The 16,750-nt window shown below is 41.9% G+C and overlaps 1 protein-coding gene across 17 annotated transcripts in view; it reads left to right on the forward strand.

Moving 5' to 3' along the window:
- The window catches only part of huwe1 (HECT, UBA and WWE domain containing E3 ubiquitin protein ligase 1), a 38,000-nt gene that overhangs the window by 1,851 nt on the left and 19,399 nt on the right, over nt 1-16,750 (forward strand). For 9 of the 17 annotated variants that reach the window (XM_034590745.1, XM_034590760.1, XM_034590753.1 and 6 more), the window contains exons 2-36: nt 322-388; nt 4,074-4,123; nt 4,317-4,385; nt 4,945-5,043; nt 6,078-6,284; nt 6,414-6,566; nt 6,658-6,720; nt 6,878-6,967; nt 7,076-7,123; nt 7,213-7,381; nt 7,467-7,567; nt 7,792-7,942; nt 8,047-8,174; nt 8,261-8,401; nt 8,530-8,635; nt 8,797-8,904; nt 8,984-9,085; nt 9,257-9,337; nt 9,488-9,594; nt 10,006-10,183; nt 10,271-10,362; nt 10,450-10,670; nt 10,803-10,860; nt 10,964-11,140; nt 11,352-11,597; nt 12,073-12,206; nt 12,289-12,401; nt 12,489-12,671; nt 12,775-12,991; nt 13,085-13,207; nt 13,305-13,542; nt 14,391-14,738; nt 15,364-15,486; nt 15,571-15,666; nt 16,435-16,704. In XM_034590745.1, the coding sequence (XP_034446636.1) occupies nt 4,341-4,385; nt 4,945-5,043; nt 6,078-6,284; nt 6,414-6,566; nt 6,658-6,720; nt 6,878-6,967; nt 7,076-7,123; nt 7,213-7,381; nt 7,467-7,567; nt 7,792-7,942; nt 8,047-8,174; nt 8,261-8,401; nt 8,530-8,635; nt 8,797-8,904; nt 8,984-9,085; nt 9,257-9,337; nt 9,488-9,594; nt 10,006-10,183; nt 10,271-10,362; nt 10,450-10,670; nt 10,803-10,860; nt 10,964-11,140; nt 11,352-11,597; nt 12,073-12,206; nt 12,289-12,401; nt 12,489-12,671; nt 12,775-12,991; nt 13,085-13,207; nt 13,305-13,542; nt 14,391-14,738; nt 15,364-15,486; nt 15,571-15,666; nt 16,435-16,704 (4,716 nt within the window). In that variant the 5' untranslated portion in view covers nt 322-388; nt 4,074-4,123; nt 4,317-4,340. Of the gene's footprint in view, nt 1-321; nt 389-1,979; nt 2,268-4,073; nt 4,124-4,316; nt 4,386-4,944; nt 5,044-6,077; nt 6,285-6,413; nt 6,567-6,657; nt 6,721-6,877; nt 6,968-7,075; nt 7,124-7,212; nt 7,382-7,466; nt 7,568-7,791; nt 7,943-8,046; nt 8,175-8,260; nt 8,402-8,529; nt 8,636-8,796; nt 8,905-8,983; nt 9,086-9,256; nt 9,338-9,487; nt 9,595-10,005; nt 10,184-10,270; nt 10,363-10,449; nt 10,671-10,802; nt 10,861-10,963; nt 11,141-11,351; nt 11,598-12,072; nt 12,207-12,288; nt 12,402-12,488; nt 12,672-12,774; nt 12,992-13,084; nt 13,208-13,304; nt 13,543-14,390; nt 14,739-15,363; nt 15,487-15,570; nt 15,667-16,434; nt 16,705-16,750 lie in introns of those variants that run through there. The other 8 variants (XM_034590750.1, XM_034590754.1, XM_034590757.1 and 5 more) reach the window with 8 other exon arrangements.

A 16,750-nucleotide genomic window follows, 5' to 3' on the forward strand; every position in this document is an offset into this window, starting at 1 on the left:
TTTGCTGGGGTCTGTACCAAACAAATATCATTTAATTCAGTTGCGTTTAGAGAATGTGATTTGCAGGCCAGAGAATCTCTGTAGCACCACAAAGCTTCATTTATAATGGTAGTATGTAACACGTTTTACCTACATCAGAATTTGCAGCTTTTACAATTTGGATATTGCAATAGGCCATGTTGCGATTTTAATAATATTTCAACTACTTGTTCAGCTATTCTGAAGTGTAGGTATATATCTGGCTGCTTGTTTTATCAATTATGTTGTCTGAATTTCCTTTACCTGTCATATCTGATTGGATGGTTGTCTACTTGTTTTCAGATTGTTTAAAGAAACTGCTAAAGCCAAGGATGACAGTGGTGGAGTTATTGAACCAAAGCAGTTTCTGGTATGTACTGCCAACCTTTTTGCTACATTGACTGAAGCTGTTATGATGGAACACATCAATATATAAAGGACACAGTAATTTGCCATCAACACGTGCTTCTAAGGCAAAACATTACAAATTACTTCATGAACCACACATGATAAACAAGAACCAGTGGAAGTAATGTTCTGCCCTTCTCTGTACAGCAGATGTTGGATATCTCTGGCAGTGAAATTAAGTTTCCCTGAAATAATATGCTCAGCAACGCAAACTAGCTTAGGTTCTTAACATTCCTCAATGATAAACACGTCATTTCATCCATAACATGTAGTTATTGTTATCATCCCGGTCATCCTCTCTATACATCTATCTGGTTTTGGTGAGATTAACTGTGATTTAGCAGCTGTAATTCACTGTAAAATGGAGCTCACTGGCATAGGGATTATGCGGCTCAAAGCACCAGAACATTATTGTGGAAAAATTAACCGATTCTATAATTTGTGAAGAGATTTAACTCCATAGAATATGTACTAGAGGAAACCTCTAAATACATATTTAAATCATCTATATTTTACCGCCGATAGGTTTAATTGAACTACATATTTAAATTCCAAAACGAAACCTCAGTAACTCACATCAAAAGAACATATCCTGTAGCATTGGCTAAAAAAAACAAGTGCAATAGGCTGTGTTTCTGGGTATGCTCATTTTCTAAGGTTGCCCTTATCAGCAGTGAAGAGGGATTGGTGTGGCAGTCATGGATAAAGATGGCATGTGTTACATGATGACCACATCCCTTCAGATCTTATAATTTAGAAAACAGCATGCCTGACATCCCTGAAATGTCAAGACGCCTAAGTATTGTCATAGATTTTTAGAAGCTTCTTATGAGATACTGCAAGGCACTGTCCTGGTAATTGTGTCTGAAAGCTTTCTGAATTTAACAGTATTAATAATCATTCTAACACACTACATAACAACAATCACACATCTCTGTACATATATTTTTTTCTTTATCAATTTTAGGGTCAATTTCAGTTTATAGTCTACCAAATAGCACTGCTCCCATATTAATATCAATGGACATGTCCAATATAGAAAGTATTGTCAAAATTCAAGTTCATCAGTGATATCACTAATGAGCTTTGATCTGCTGGCATAAAAACTAGGATGATACGTGCCTCTTTGTTCCATTATTAAGTGTAATTGCCACAATCTGTTGCAGTTTTACTAATATGGAATATGAACCTTTGGTTCTTTGTTATAATCATTTATCACTTGAGCATTATTGCTTTTGCATCAATGTGCCCCACGTTACTTGGGATGCACATAACATGCATCCCCCCATGGTGAGTTTGACAGATGTGAGCTTGAGAGATTTTTGATTTTAAGGCTTTAAATATCATATTTATTGTTGCGTGGTCGTATACTGTGGGTGTTAGTTGAGAGACCTGTTGGCCCTTAAATGACATTATCACTTTAATCTTTTCCCCACAGAAGGCCAGTTGCCCTTTATTACTATAGACTGCATTGGTGCACAGAGGCTCAGGCGTTACACGGTTCACTTTTTGCACACTACCCAGAGTCATGGTGACTCTATCAGCTAGTGTCTGTGTGCTACGAAAACAAGCGCGGATACTCTGAGAATTAATACAACGACCGGATGAACTACTTCTTCGCCGAGACGGTGGCCGGTTGATAATTTGCCTGAACGAAAACTGAAACATCACTCGCAGTGTCACGTTAAACTCGTCCGACAATGATTCAGCGACTTATTATGCGTTTCTGCCTGCTGCTCAACTAACGGTAGCTAGCTTGCTAGCTAGCGCGTGCTACGGCGGTGTCAGAGGAATCAGGTCGGGACTCCGGACCTCGGCAAAGTACCGCTCGCTGGCTCCAGGTATTTGACACACACCGATGTGACTGTCGCTGGTCAGCGAGTGGTGTTTACCGCTTCCTTTTACTCGAAGCGGGGATGGTGCAGGAGTGGGGAGTGCGGGCTTCTTTTGCGGCCTGCGCAACCCCGACCTAAATTAGTCAAGAGTCGGGTCAGGACAGCATGGTGAATCTGTGAGATTTGGGTTGACAGCTGTGGCACAAGGGCTTGAAGCACTGGGTATGCGGTTAGCTGCATTTTAAATGTCTTTCGTTCATGACACATGTGGCTTGTTTGTGCTGACGTCTAAAAATCTGGTGGTATTCAAATGCTTTGAAGTATGTCAGGAGAAGATCGCTTGCTAACGTTACCGGTAGCTCAGTGCTAGCTGGTAAGGTGCTAACATCAACTCCGCAGCAAACATTACCGATCTATTATGTCTGTCCGTTAAGCGTCCCAGTGTATTTAGTTCGTCAGACGTGGTGTTGCCCTTTCACCGAGGAAAACCAGTTCCGTTTGTGACCAGTAGCCGCAGTGCTACATGTGCATAGTGACTTGTTAACGTTGGGCAAATAACGTTATGCTGTTAGCAAGGGTGACGTTAGCAGCTAGGTAGCTTTAACTTTAACCTGTTAGCGTCAATCCGCTTTAGTTGACAAAGGGCAAGCAGCGAGGAAGCGATTTTTTTACATTTAGATATCGTGTGAATCTCAAGCACACAGAACGTAGGACCAATGCTGCTGGCCATTAAATGTGGTACGAGCCATTTTAATTAACTTTGTGTCATATGTTGCAAGCCAGACACTAGCCAATGCTCTGCCTGGGTCTGCTTTGTGATTATCAGACCTGGCTAGATAACATTTGGTTTAGCTACCACCATTTGACCGATGATTATGATCTGTCATTTGGTATCTACCATGAAACTGCTCATACACTACCCTCGTCCATTGGTAGAGTATTGTGTGAAAACTCTATAGTGAAGGCTGATTCTCGGATGTGTACTTGCTGTTTAAGTACGCACCAAGTCGATAGAGAGACAGCAAGCTCAAATCGTGGCAGCGGCAGCTCGTAGAGGCACTTCCGGTGGCAACAGAAACGGCCACTGATTTTTAAAGGCAGTTGCCGCGATTGGAGGCCGCTGTCAGTTGCCACTGCTGCCATCCTGTTTGAGGGCAACTAGCGCTGTTTGTGACGTATTCCCTGAGATTAATATGTAGTTTCTGAATGTTTATCAGCGCGTTACTGTTCTGAGTACCAAGAATACTTGCTCTGTATTTCTCCACTTGTATTGGGAAACATGATTGTTTATATGGCAGATCTATTTGACTTATTTGTACCGATTCTGCTTAAATGCTGTTAATGCTTTGTCTAGGTTCTGTGTCATTGAACTAAAGCTTGAAATCACACTGCTGGCAGGCTGCATTAGGGCACCTGCCGCGGCAGTTCCTACCTTTTTTCCTTTTTTTTTAGGCATCTGCCTCTGTTGCCACACTAATTATCCAGATATATTGGTTTTCATCTGAAAAAAATGTGTGCGCGTCTCTCTTTGCTGTTTTGTAACACAATAACACTGAATACATTTATTCAGCCTAGAGAGAACATAAATATATATGGAGTGTGTCTGGTCCTACCATTACTAAAACGTTGTACCTTCGATGTATTTCCATCTACTTTGGTACACTTGTAGTCAATAAATTGCTACATGAGCAGTGGCATCATTGCTATCATGGAGTTATTCACCATCGTATGTAGTATTAAAGGATGAAGGATAAAAGTCATAATTTTTCCTTTGGTGTATTGTTATATACATTTTTTCCATCATTTTTACAGGTAACGTCACTGGAACATGCTGTTAAGTGGGAATTGCCAACTTATTTTCTGTAAGTAAATTTCATAGTTCAATCTGTGAATTATAGAATCTGTATCTAAAGGCATCATTTGTTTTAGAGTATATTTTTAAGTCCAATATTTGGCTCATTTGCACATTGTAGATATAAGTAGTTGTGTATTGTAACACATTTTGAAATTCAGCATCATGTGTTGCTTTTTGATATACATAACATTTCTCAACAGGAACAGCAAACAGAAAAATTGACAATGAAGGTCGACAGAAGCAAGTTAAAGAAAACTCCTACGGAAGCTGTAAGTATCCATAATAATTCCTGTTTGATCATTCCTAACCTCACTAGTCCATGATTTCCACATACTGTAGTTAGGCTTAGATGCACTAGCCGGGGTTGCATCTTTTACCAGTCTTTCCTTACAAGATGATGGCATACCAAAACAGCACTGATAGCAGTCAGTTGCTAACTTTTGTAACAGTAAGACAAAGCAGTGGTATGTCTTTTTAATGTAAGTAACAACAATTTTTAACTGAAAGGGCAGCAGATCACAAAACTGCTGAGACTTATATTTATAGGATATACATATTGTGGGTCATCATGGTGTTTCCCTCTAGTGTGATTTTTTTTTTTTTTTTTTTTTTTTTTTTTTTTACAGAGGAAATTTGTCTTTTCATGTCACATTGTCACTAAACTGTTATACTACACTATTCTGTGTCAGCAGAGGCTTAGGTTGGTAAATCAGAATCAGAATTCTTTTTATTGCCAAGTATATTTACACATACAGGAAATTGCCTTGGTGTGGCTCAGGTTGTCTGTGCTATCTGCTTGACTAACTTTTGCTCCTTCTGCATCAACAGCCTGCCGACTGCAGGATACTTATAGAGAAGCTCAAGGCATGTAGTGATGAGCAACTACTTGTTGAACTGCAGCACATCAAGACCTGGAATATTGGCAAGGTAAGACCCAAGGACAACACTGATTTCAGTTTTGTCTTACCTGCTGTGCTTTAAAATATCTCTACAAGTCACTCTAGAATGTGTATCTCTTCAGAGCATAAGTGATGTATATGTTTCTCATGATAGCAGATTGAACAGGTACAGAAGGGACAGAACAAGATTGTTCACTAGTTCATTGAAACAAAAATACATGTAAAAAAAAAAAAATGCTTAGGTGTGTCCCCCAAATATACTTTGTAAAATATATTTTGGTGACTGTTAATATACCTGATCATATTAAGTCAATGTATGGAACACTGATTAGTAGAAAGTGAATGCAGAGATATGGAATGCAATTGTTGATATAATCCTGAATATTAATGGAGTGATAGTGGTTATTCAAGATGGTGGTTTTCCATTTAATTTGTTCACTGCTGGTACATTTGTCCCAATTATAAAATGGCTATAACGTCTATAGTGTGTATGAGCAAAATGGAGAAAAACCATCCAACTAAGAAATATATTATTATTATCATCTATCAACCTAAGGGTCGTATGTTTGATTTGGACTTGCAGTCTTAAGTCTGTAAAACCTTCTCGTGGTCAAAAAAAATATCCCCATGTTTTTGGGAAAATAAAAAGATCTGAGATACCAGTGTTGCCACTAAATATAATTTGCAGCAGTGGCCTGTCACTATGATGTGACAAAATCACAATTACGTGATTCTGCTGAGAGCTTTTAATTTGAAAGGTAAACAGGATGTGTGGTCAAGTGTCAAACACTGGGCTGAGGTGAGCAAGTTCAAGCTGTCCAAGACAAGAGGGACAGAGCGAAAGAAGAGAAAAAGAAAGTAGCAAGAGAAAGGTAGATTTAATCAGCTAACATAAACATTAAATCAGATATTTTATTATTACCTATTGATATTCTTATCCAAGCATACCCACCAATGTGCATCAGGTATACTAAAACATACCGCTGGCTGGCCACATCTTAACGGAAGCACTGGATGCTGAACATTGATTTGACTGATCACTGAAAATACTTTGTTCAACAGTGTGAGCTGTACCATTGGGTGGATCTGCTGGATCGCTTCGATGGCATCCTGTGCGACGCAGGCCAGACGGTGGAGAACATGTCATGGCTGCTGGTGTGTGACCGTCCTGACAATGGACAGCTCAAAGCATTGCTTTTGGCAGTACTCAACTTCACAGCTCTGCTCATTGAGTATAGCTTTTCTAGGCACCTCTACAGCTCCATAGAGGTAGGCTTGCACTTTGTACACTCTCAACCACGGCTCTGCCTTTGTGGACTGTGTATATGTCAGAGGAAAAGGTAACATGGCATACTAACTGTAACCTTCTTTTATCTACCACTCTCATTCCCTTTACAGCACTTAACCACCTTGTTAGCGTCATGTGACATGCAGGTGGTACTGTCTGTGCTGAACCTGCTCTATGTGTTCAGTAAGCGCTCAAACTACATCACAAGACTAGGATCTGACAAAAGGACGCCTCTACTGGCTCGTCTGCAACACCTGGCTGAGGTCTAGTGAATGCTATTGTTTTCGTCTTGCCATAATTCCAGTTGTCAAGAGAAAGAACTGCATTGTTTAGTCTCTTTATTCTCTTTTGTAGAGCTGGGGAGGAAAGGAAAATGGTTTTGGTCTGGCTGAGTGCTGCAGGGATCTGCCTATGACAGTAAGAATTTTATGCATCAATTGCAAGTGTTCAGTAACTGTCTGTCAACTATTTACAGTTATAGCACTACTAGTTATGTTATAATTAAGGTCTGTCAAATTATATTAATTAACCACTATTTATAAACTATCTTCCATTACTATGTTGCCCCCCTTTGGTCCATGAGCAGAAGTACCCTCCGAGTGCAACCACTCTGCATTTTGAGTTTTATGCTGAACCAGGCCCTGAGGTCAAAGTAGAGAGGAAGGTAAAGACAAAGACATTATAAAATAATTATAAAACTTAATAATCTGTGATTACTTGTTTTGATGGCTCAACTTGCTAATCCTTTCTGAACTCTTAATTTTCCCTGCAGACAAGTAGTAACACACTACACTATATTCACATCGAGCAGCTTGACAAGGTAGAGTCGGATTTATTATATGTCTATAACATTGGAAAAATAATACCAAGGCTTCTTCAGTTAACACATGGTGTCCTTTTGTTTCCCAGATTGCAGAGAGCCCATCTGAGATCATGGAGTCGCTGACAGTGATGTACAACATCCCTAAGGACAAACAGACCCTGCTGTTCACACACATTCGACTAGCCCATGGTTTTTCTAATCACAAGAAGAGGTTGCAGGCTGTGCAGGCCCGACTGCATGCTATCTCTATACTAGGTGAGTAGAAGCTGCCTTCTTTAAGATAAAATGACAAAGATTTTGCCACAAGTTTTAACTGCTGACATTTTCTGTTTCTTTTCAGTGTATTCAAATGCACTTCAAGAGTCAGCCAACAGTATTCTGTATAATGGCTTGATAGAGGAGCTGGTGGATGTATTGCAGATTACAGACAAACAGCTTGTGGTAAGAAGCAGTTTGACTTTTCTGCTACTACCCTGAAATCCAAATTAGCAGTTGCTCTGTATGTATTAACTGGTATGCGATATCTTTTGCTGCTTTGTCAGACCAAGATTACCTTTTTTATATCATTTTAACATGTGTATTCTCCACGATCAATGCAGCAGCATTGTCAAGGACCGTTTAAATTTCAGGATACTGAATAACTAAATTTGATCTATTTTCTTCAGGATATCAAGGCAGCATCTTTGCGCACTTTAACCTCAATTGTCCATCTGGAGAGGACACCCAAACTTTCCAACATCATCGACTGCACCGGCACTGCCTCCTACCATGGCTTCTTGCCTGTGTTGGTGCGCAACTGTATACAAGCTATGATTGGTGAGAGTTCAGCCTCAACCTTTTGTGTAGCAGTTATGTGTATGAAGCACAAGACAAGTATGAATTGGAAGTTTGCTGGTTAACCCTTTGGTTCTGTTTCTCAGATCCTCTGATGGAACCCTACCCACACCAGTTTGCCACTGCACTCTTTTCATTCCTCTACCATTTGGCTAGCTATGATGCTGGAGGGGAAGCCCTTGTCTCATGTGGTATGATGGAAGCACTCCTGAAGGTATATCTTGATTCTAATAATGTCATTCCCAGTTGAATTTTCTTTTCAAAAAGATATTAACCATTTTGCTATCTTTTGCTTTGTAGGTGATCAAGTTCCTGGGTGATGAGCAAGACCAGATCACCTTTGTGACTCGAGCAGTACGGGTCGTGGACCTCATCACCAACCTTGACATGGCTGCCTTTCAGTCCCACAGCGGCCTTTCCATTTTCATCTGCAGGCTAGAGGTTGGTTCTGCACTGGGCATGTCTATTCAGAACTAGTCAGCCTTAAGCAACAGACTCACTGAAACCTCTATCACACTTCCGGACTAATTTATCTGTTCATCGCTCCTTTCATCACTTTGTGTACTTAGCATGAGGTGGACCTGTCAAGGAAAGAGTGCCCTTTTGTCATCAAGCCAAAGATTCAGAGGCCTAGCGCAACTGTGGATTCCGAGGACATGGACACCGACATGGAGAGTAAGTCGCTATTACTAAGACCCATGAAGGGATCCACACCATCAGAAATGACAAATCTATAAATTGAGGTCATAATTAAACTCTATGCTTTCCATGGATATTGCAGAGTTATACATAATCTCTTTATTATTGTATTAATCTCCCACATTATGTATTGTCAGTGTCAGAAGTTGCCATGGAAAGCAGCCCCGGACCTTCAACATCAACGGGCTCCAAACCAGAGGCAGATCAACGATCACAGAGCAGCGGCGCTAACACGCCTCGTGCAGGTACACACAGCATACACACAAGAAACAAAAACGTGTCACTATTGGATTCTATCATCACAATGACACTCTGTCTCTATAGGAATGCAGTGTATCCCCCAGAGGGCAGCTCTACTAAAGTCGATGCTAAATTTCTTGAAGAAAGCCATCCAGGACCCTGCCTTTTCCGATGGTATCCGACACGGTGAGTCATTGGCATCTTCTCACTTATTCTGTAGATGAATTCAATAACAAGAGCATTAAAGTCATATTGATTATATGCATTTAGATTTTATCTGACGGTGTTTCCTCCTAGATGTATTCTTTTCATTATGTAAATATTGACTGTGTGCCTGCATCCTATTTTTGTCTCAAGTAATGGATGGGTCCCTGCCTACCTCACTCAAGCACATCATCAGTAATGCAGAATATTATGGCCCTTCACTCTTCCTCTTAGGTGAGTACACAGTAGCACCTCAGAAAACCCCCAAGAAAAAAAAGAATTGAATGTGATGACATTTCACTGTCTGCATTACTGTTTACAAAATTAGTTTTGGTTATGATTTTCATTTCTCTTTTTTCCCTCCGCTCTTGTCTCTGTCTTTAGCGACGGAGGTTGTGACAGTGTTTGTGTTCCAGGAGCCATCCCTGCTCTCCTCTCTGCAGGATAATGGTCTCACTGATGTCATGCTGCATGCCCTTCTCATCAAAGATGTGAGTTTTCAGAGCTGCACTTCTTCAGATTTCCTCATTTACACTTTAGTTTTAAAGTTGGTTGACTTGATAGATTAAAATTACATTGCTGTGCTATAAATGCTACAAAACATTTGTTGTAATGTAGCAGACACGCATTAGCCATTGCATTTTAATAATTGGTGAGAACCTCCATGTCCTCATGCTGCCCATCTTGTTGCAGTATCCATATATATTCATGTATGACTTTTAATACTAGTTCAGGACATGTGTAGTTTAATGCTTTGGGTTATTCAGCTTTGGTTCAGTTTTGAAAATAAGAAAATGCTTATATAATGTGCAAGTCGACCTGTGGTTTCTGTGAACCACTGACCGACCCAAGTCAGAGTCTGGCATGATGTGTAAGCATCCTGTCATTGTTTTTCTTTCCAGGTTCCTGCTACTCGTGAGGTGTTGGGATCTCTCCCCAATGTGTTCAGTGCTCTGTGCCTGAATGCAAGTGGCCTGCACTCCTTCGTTCAGTGCCAGCCATTTGAGCGCCTCTTCAAAGTGCTTTTGTCCCCTGACTACCTGCCTGCTATGCGACGGCGACGCAGCTCTGACCCTTTGGGTGAGTTGGACTGATTGGGCTGTGTTATTCCGATATTCCTTTGTGCAACCTGCTGGAGTGAATGACATGTTCTGTGTTTGGCTTCAGGTGACACTGCATCCAACTTGGGCAGTGCTGTGGATGAGCTCATGAGACACCAACCAACTTTGAAGACTGATGCTACCACTGCCATTATTAAGGTAATGTACCCTTTCATATAAGAAGCACTCTTAAAAATATCACGACGTGATTTGGCAAAAATAATTAAAGGTAGTTTGGTGTTACAGTTACTGGAGGAGATATGCAACTTAGGTCGGGCCCCTGAGTACATCTGCCAGAAACCGTCGATCCAGAAAGCAGATGGCACTGTAGCAGTGCCACCAGCACGCTCCAGTCACGCTGCTGAAGAAGCTTCGAGTGAGGATGAAGAGGAAGAGGATGCCCTCCATACGTTCAGCCAGCAGCAGGGGGAACCAGAGAGCAACAGACAGTCAGTGCCACTTGAACTGTATGACGATGAGTTCATAACACAATAGAATAGAGCAACAACTCTTTACAAACTTAAAATTTTATTTCACACAAGTCAGTTGTAAATATTAAATCGGTAGTTGTCATTTTGATGATGTGTTGATTCTTGCAGGGTGGTGGGCACTGAGGAGCGAATACCCATTCCTCTCATGGATTATATTCTGAATGTGGTGAGTGTTGATTGTTTGACAGTTTAAGCATTGGATTGGGTATGTTGTGAAGTTGTACAAGCAGTGTTTTGCATTACAGTCATTGTTTTGTGATGCTTTCCAGATGAAGTTTGTGGAGTCTATTCTAAGCAACAACACCACAGACGACCACTGTCAGGAGTTTGTCAACCAGAAGGGGCTGCTGCCTCTGGTCTCTATTCTGGGTTTACCTAACTTGCCCATAGACTTCCCCACCTCTGCTGCCTGCCAAGCAGTGGCTGGTGTCTGCAAGTCCATATTGGTAAGCACACCAGAAAGCTCACTGTCGTGATTTTTTTTCTGCATTGTATTTCTTTATCTCAAATGACACACATAATTGCCATTTTGAATGCAAAACTTTAGCTAAGTAACTAATTTCAATCTGCATTCCCCTGGGCAGTTAAATTATAAAGAGTTATAAGTTTGCTGAATTTAGACTGAAACTTTTTTCCCCCCTCTAAATTCTCTGTTAGACTCTTTCTCATGAGCCTAAGGTACTTCAGGAAGGCCTGTGCCAACTGGACAGTATTCTGACGTCTCTAGAGCCACTTCACCGACCTATCGAGGTGCCTGGTGGGTCTGTGCTTCTCAGAGAACTGGCTAACGCGGGCCATGTCACCGACGCCACGTTATCAGCCCGTGCAACACCTCTTCTTCATGCACTTACCGCAGCACATGCCTACATCCTCATGTTTGTCCATACTTGCAGAGTAGGACAGGTAAATATGAATGTATTTTCTTACCAAACTGAATTGACAACCCCTCACCTTTTTGTAATAACATATAATCACTTGATTACACAAGTTGATTGCCGCCCATCTAATAATGTGATTTGTAAACAAAACGGGCTACGTCAGTAATCGTGTAAAGGGAACAAATATCTATGCAGCCAATTATCTGGTGTTATTTATTTGTACTTAATTTATATCAATTTGTAGTAATCACGTATTTATAGGCCTTGTATTTGTAAGAATTACCCTTTTTCTACCAAGTGTTTATCTCTAGGATTTAATCTATTCTTCTTATCCCTTGATTGTGATGAATGGTCAGTTGTGTACAAGTTACAATTAAGAACCAGTTTCTGAGAATTAATGATAATTGTATTTTCTTTGTCAAGCTGTGATGGGGTCTTTTAATTTGTGATCATTATAGGTTCAGCAGCTCTGAATGTTACATTTTTCTTTTTTTGAACAGAGTGAGATCAGGGCCATCTCAGTCAACCAATGGGGCTCCCAGCTTGGATTGAGTGTTCTCAACAAGCTCAGTCAGCTTTACTGCTCTCTGGTGTGGGAGAGCACTGTGCTGCTTTCCCTCTGCACACCAAACAGGTGAACCTTTTTTCCTATCCCCTTTATTTTAACTGCAGAGCCAAATCTTACCGTCTTAACACCTCTTGCCCTTCTCCAACAGCCTGCCACCAGGATGTGAATTTGGCCAGGCTGACATGCAGAAACTGGTGCCCAAAGAAGAGAAGCCATCTAGCAGCACTGCAGCAACTACTGCCTCTGGCTCCAGACGAACTGGTAAGATAACTTGAACTTAAACTAAATACATCGGTGTCATACTATGTTTCTGGAACATCCATACCTAAATCTCCTACCTTTATCTAGCAGATTCTGAGACAACGTCTGTGGATGCATCTGCTGGTGGACTGTTGGAAGGCATGGGCCTAGATGGGGACACCTTAGCTCCCATGGAGACAGACGAACCCACTGCAACTGACCCTAAGGCCAAATCCAAACTTACCCCAGCTATGGCCACCCGCATCAAGCAGATTAAACCGCTACTCTCTGGTGAGATAATATTCATAACACACATTTTTATGTCTTCATATTGTAACTGATTATTCAAAACCAAGAATTAATTGTTTAACTTGCCTTCTTGTGACATTTCCAGCTTCATCTCGACTTGGTAGGGCTCTGGCTGAGCTCTTTGGCTTGCTGGTGAAGCTGTGTGTGGGCTCTCCAGTCCGCCAACGCCGTTCCCACCATGCCACAAGCACTGGCACTACCCCCACACCTGCTGCACGGGCCACTGCCTCTGCTCTGACCAAGCTCCTCACCAAGGGTCTGAGCTGGCAGCCCCCACCCTACACACCCACCCCTCGCTTTAGGTAAAAACAGACTATCCCTAACACCTACATGCCATTTTTCACCAACGTGCACTGTACACTGGTTACATGAAGTGTGCTTTTTTTTTCTGGCAGGCTGACATTCTTCATCTGCTCAGTGGGCTTCACATCTCCCATGCTGTTTGATGAGAGAAAGTACCCCTACCACCTCATGCTGCAAAAGTTCTTTTGCTCTGGGGGGCATGATGCCTTATTTGAGTAAGTCCCACTATGTGTGGTGACATATCAAAACATCAAATGTTGTTCGGTGATATCCAAAATATTCTCATTTATTTGTTGGTTTGCTTTTGTACAGGACATTTAACTGGGCCCTGTCAATGGGTGGGAAGGTGCCTGTGTCTGAGGGTCTGGAGCATACTGATCTACCAGATGGGACAGGAGAGTTCCTTGATGCCTGGTTAATGCTGGTGGAGAAGATGGTGAACCCAAGCACTGTACTGGACTCACCCCACTCCCTACCAGCTAAAATGCCCGGAGTCACACCCACTATGCCCCAGTTCAGCGCCCTTCGGTTCCTCATAGTCACCCAGAAGGTCAGCATCAACCTGCCATATGGTATTCAAATGAGTGTTCTGCTGCTAGCAAGTAGAACTTGCGAGTTTGTTTTCAACATTGGAAGTCATCATATATAATACATGGACAGGAAAGATGGACACTGTAAGATTGCTCCTTGCTCTCTTTTCAGAAAGAGTTTTTTTTCCTTTGTTGCAATCCTTTTTTTTATACCATGAAGACAATGTTAAGCGATAAACTTTCATGACCTCAGCAACTGCATTCAGCAACATTTAAAATATCTATAAATATAAATGGGACAGTATCCATCAGTTAATTTAAACTGTTGTAAACATAGTTAACATGGCCCTGTTGAAATGGAACAAACTCTTACGTGCATATTATTATACAAGCCTCTGAGCTTTGGAGTATTTTACTTCCCATTTATGAGAATTTGAGGCTTTGCCATGAATATATAATTATAATTTTAATTAATTTTAGTTTAATTAATAGGTGCCTTTCAGAGCACTCAAGGTCACCTAACAAGGCACAACAAAAAACAATGCCAAAAACATAAATAAAATGGACAGTGAATAAAACATGTAGTTTAGCCAAATGGAACACAATTAAACTGAATATGCCACTTTAAAAAGATGAGTTTTGAGATGGGATTTGAAAATGGAAAGAGAGTCAATGTTAGGAATGTCTGGTGGGAGAGAGTTCCAGAGGTGGGGAGCAGAGCGGCAGAAGGCTCTAAATCCTATGGTTGTCAAAAGGGCAGGTGGTACAGTGAGGTGGATGGAAGAAGAAGACCTGAGTGTGCGGGAGGGTGTGTCAATGTGCAATAATACTATTATTATTATAGTAACACTTTCTCTTCCTCATCAAGGCTGCATTCACGTGCATCCGCAGTTTGTGGAATAGGAAGCCGCTGAAGGTGTATGGAGGCAGGATGGCTGAATCCATGCTGGCCATCCTCTGCCACATCCTTAGAGGTGAGCCGGTTATCCAGGAGCGCCTGGCCAAGGAGAGAGAGGGGACAGTGCGTGCGGATGATGAAGGGACTTCTACAACTGCTTTGGCCCCCACCGGGGCCCCTGGAGCATCTACAACAGCTGGAGAGGCACCAGCACCGACTGTACCAACTACTGGGGGGCCAGCAGGAGGATCAACTGATGATTCAACCAATTCCACCCCCCGCCGTGAACCCCAGGTCAACCAGGCACAACTTACACAGGTTTGTAGGAAATGTATCTAGACTGTCATTGTGTTAATTTTTAATAGAAAGAAATATAATCATAAATATTGCAAATGAAGAAAAAAAAAGTATACAAAAAACAACTGGGGACAGATAACATACATTGGTAATTTCATCCTTTATTTTGGTATTACATTTTTTGGTATTGTTTGTAGTTTGACTGGAAGCTTTTCCTGCTATGGTTTATTCGTGCAGCTTTGTCTATATTTTCAGCTTCCTTTGCCATTAAAGATTGCGCAGATTTCCTGCATAATTGCATATCAAGTGGGCCATATAAACAAGAAGCGAAAGCAGGGCTTCTCTGTTAAACAATCTCGTACCCCCGAAATACCCCATGCACTGAATCGGTGGCCACCGTTTATGTAACAGAAAGATATAGAGGGAGACAGATGTGCTCACAGGTCTGCCAGCAGCAGATGCAGCAGGTATCGGTGCCATCAGGGAGAGAAATCAGAATGTAGCTGTGAAGGAAAACTGTGTAGGTGTTTGAGAGGTTATGTGTAGAATTCTTTCATTCAGAAAAAGAGTGAAAGAAAATATACATATCCTGGCCCCCTTTTTTTTGCCCTTTATTGATGACTCCCTCTTTTGTGTTCTGCTTTAGTTGATGGATATGGGTTTTTCAAGAGAGCATGCCATGGAGGCCCTCCTGAACACCAGCACCATGGAGCAGGCCACAGAATACCTACTTACACACCCCCCTCCACTTCTTAGTGGAGCAGTACGGGTAAGACTTCATGAACAGAAATGCACATTTGTCAATTTCACAAGTTATCTCAGGTAGCTGACATGTTTGCTCTTACTCTTCTAGGACCTGACTATGTCTGAGGAGGATCAGATGATGAGGGCCATTGCCATGTCACTTGGGCAAGAGGTCAGCATGGAGCAGCGCTCTGACTCTCCTGAGGTGCGTCCCTCTCACTGCGCAAATTACATTGGGGAGAACTGTTTCGCAACAAACCATCTGTTGTAGGGCTGCACGATATGTCCAATGTATCATCCTCGTGTTATCAACATGCGCGATATACGTATCGCAATAGACTGCTTGAACTGCGATAAATGGTGTTGCATTCGCGCTCTGCATGTCAATATATTTGGCCAATCAGATGGAGCCCTGCTGCCCTAGATAATAAATAAAAGATATTCAGATCATTGACGGGTTTTTCTGTCAATGAATAATTGTCAGAATAAGAGAAGAGAAAGAGAATAACAGACAATTGCGAGGCGGCTCCTTCAAATCTCGCTCCACCGCCGCTCTAATAAATTCTACTTTGGAAACTTCTAGTGATCACGTCAGGCTGACATGTGGTGTGTTACGAATTTGTAAAGTTACTCAATGTATGGAGAGCCAGAGGAGATGGCGCAGTGCAAATGATAGACTCAGAGAACTGTAACGGTCCAAACGTGTATGAAAATACCCTAAATTAACACTGTAAGTGGACTTAGTGGCACTGTGGCCGGGCTGTGCACCTTCTCCTCGGGCTGTGGAGCTGTCCATGGTCCCTGCGTAGTCAGGGACTGTTTATGTTTATTTATCGCAAGTCATATCGCCATCGCGATATTCAACAAGGTTATCGCAAGTTTTCCTAATATAGTGCAGCCCTAATCTGTTGCTAACTGAAATGAAAATAACTAATTGAACAGTTGAGAGATTATGGTTATTGTTGTGCCTTAGGAAGCAGCACGTCGGCGTGAGGAAGAGGACAGGAGAGCAAGGGAGCGGGCAGAAGAGGAAGAGGCCCGCTGCTTAGAACGCTTCATGGAGGCTGAGCCGCTGGATCCCCAGGAGCTGCATACCTTCACTGACGCCATGCTGCCTGGCTGCTTCCATCTTCTGGATGAGCTGCCTGACACAGTCTACAGACTCTGTGACCTGCTGATGACTGCCATCAAGAGGAGTGGCGCAGAATACAGGGATCTCATCCTTGGTCAGGTTGTTCACCAGGTGAGAGGATGAATGCATGTTAAAATCATTTTTGCTATTTGGATCG

Source organism: Hippoglossus hippoglossus, chromosome 7 (genome assembly GCF_009819705.1).
Source record: "Hippoglossus hippoglossus isolate fHipHip1 chromosome 7, fHipHip1.pri, whole genome shotgun sequence".
NCBI classification, from domain to species: domain Eukaryota; kingdom Metazoa; phylum Chordata; class Actinopteri; order Pleuronectiformes; family Pleuronectidae; genus Hippoglossus; species Hippoglossus hippoglossus.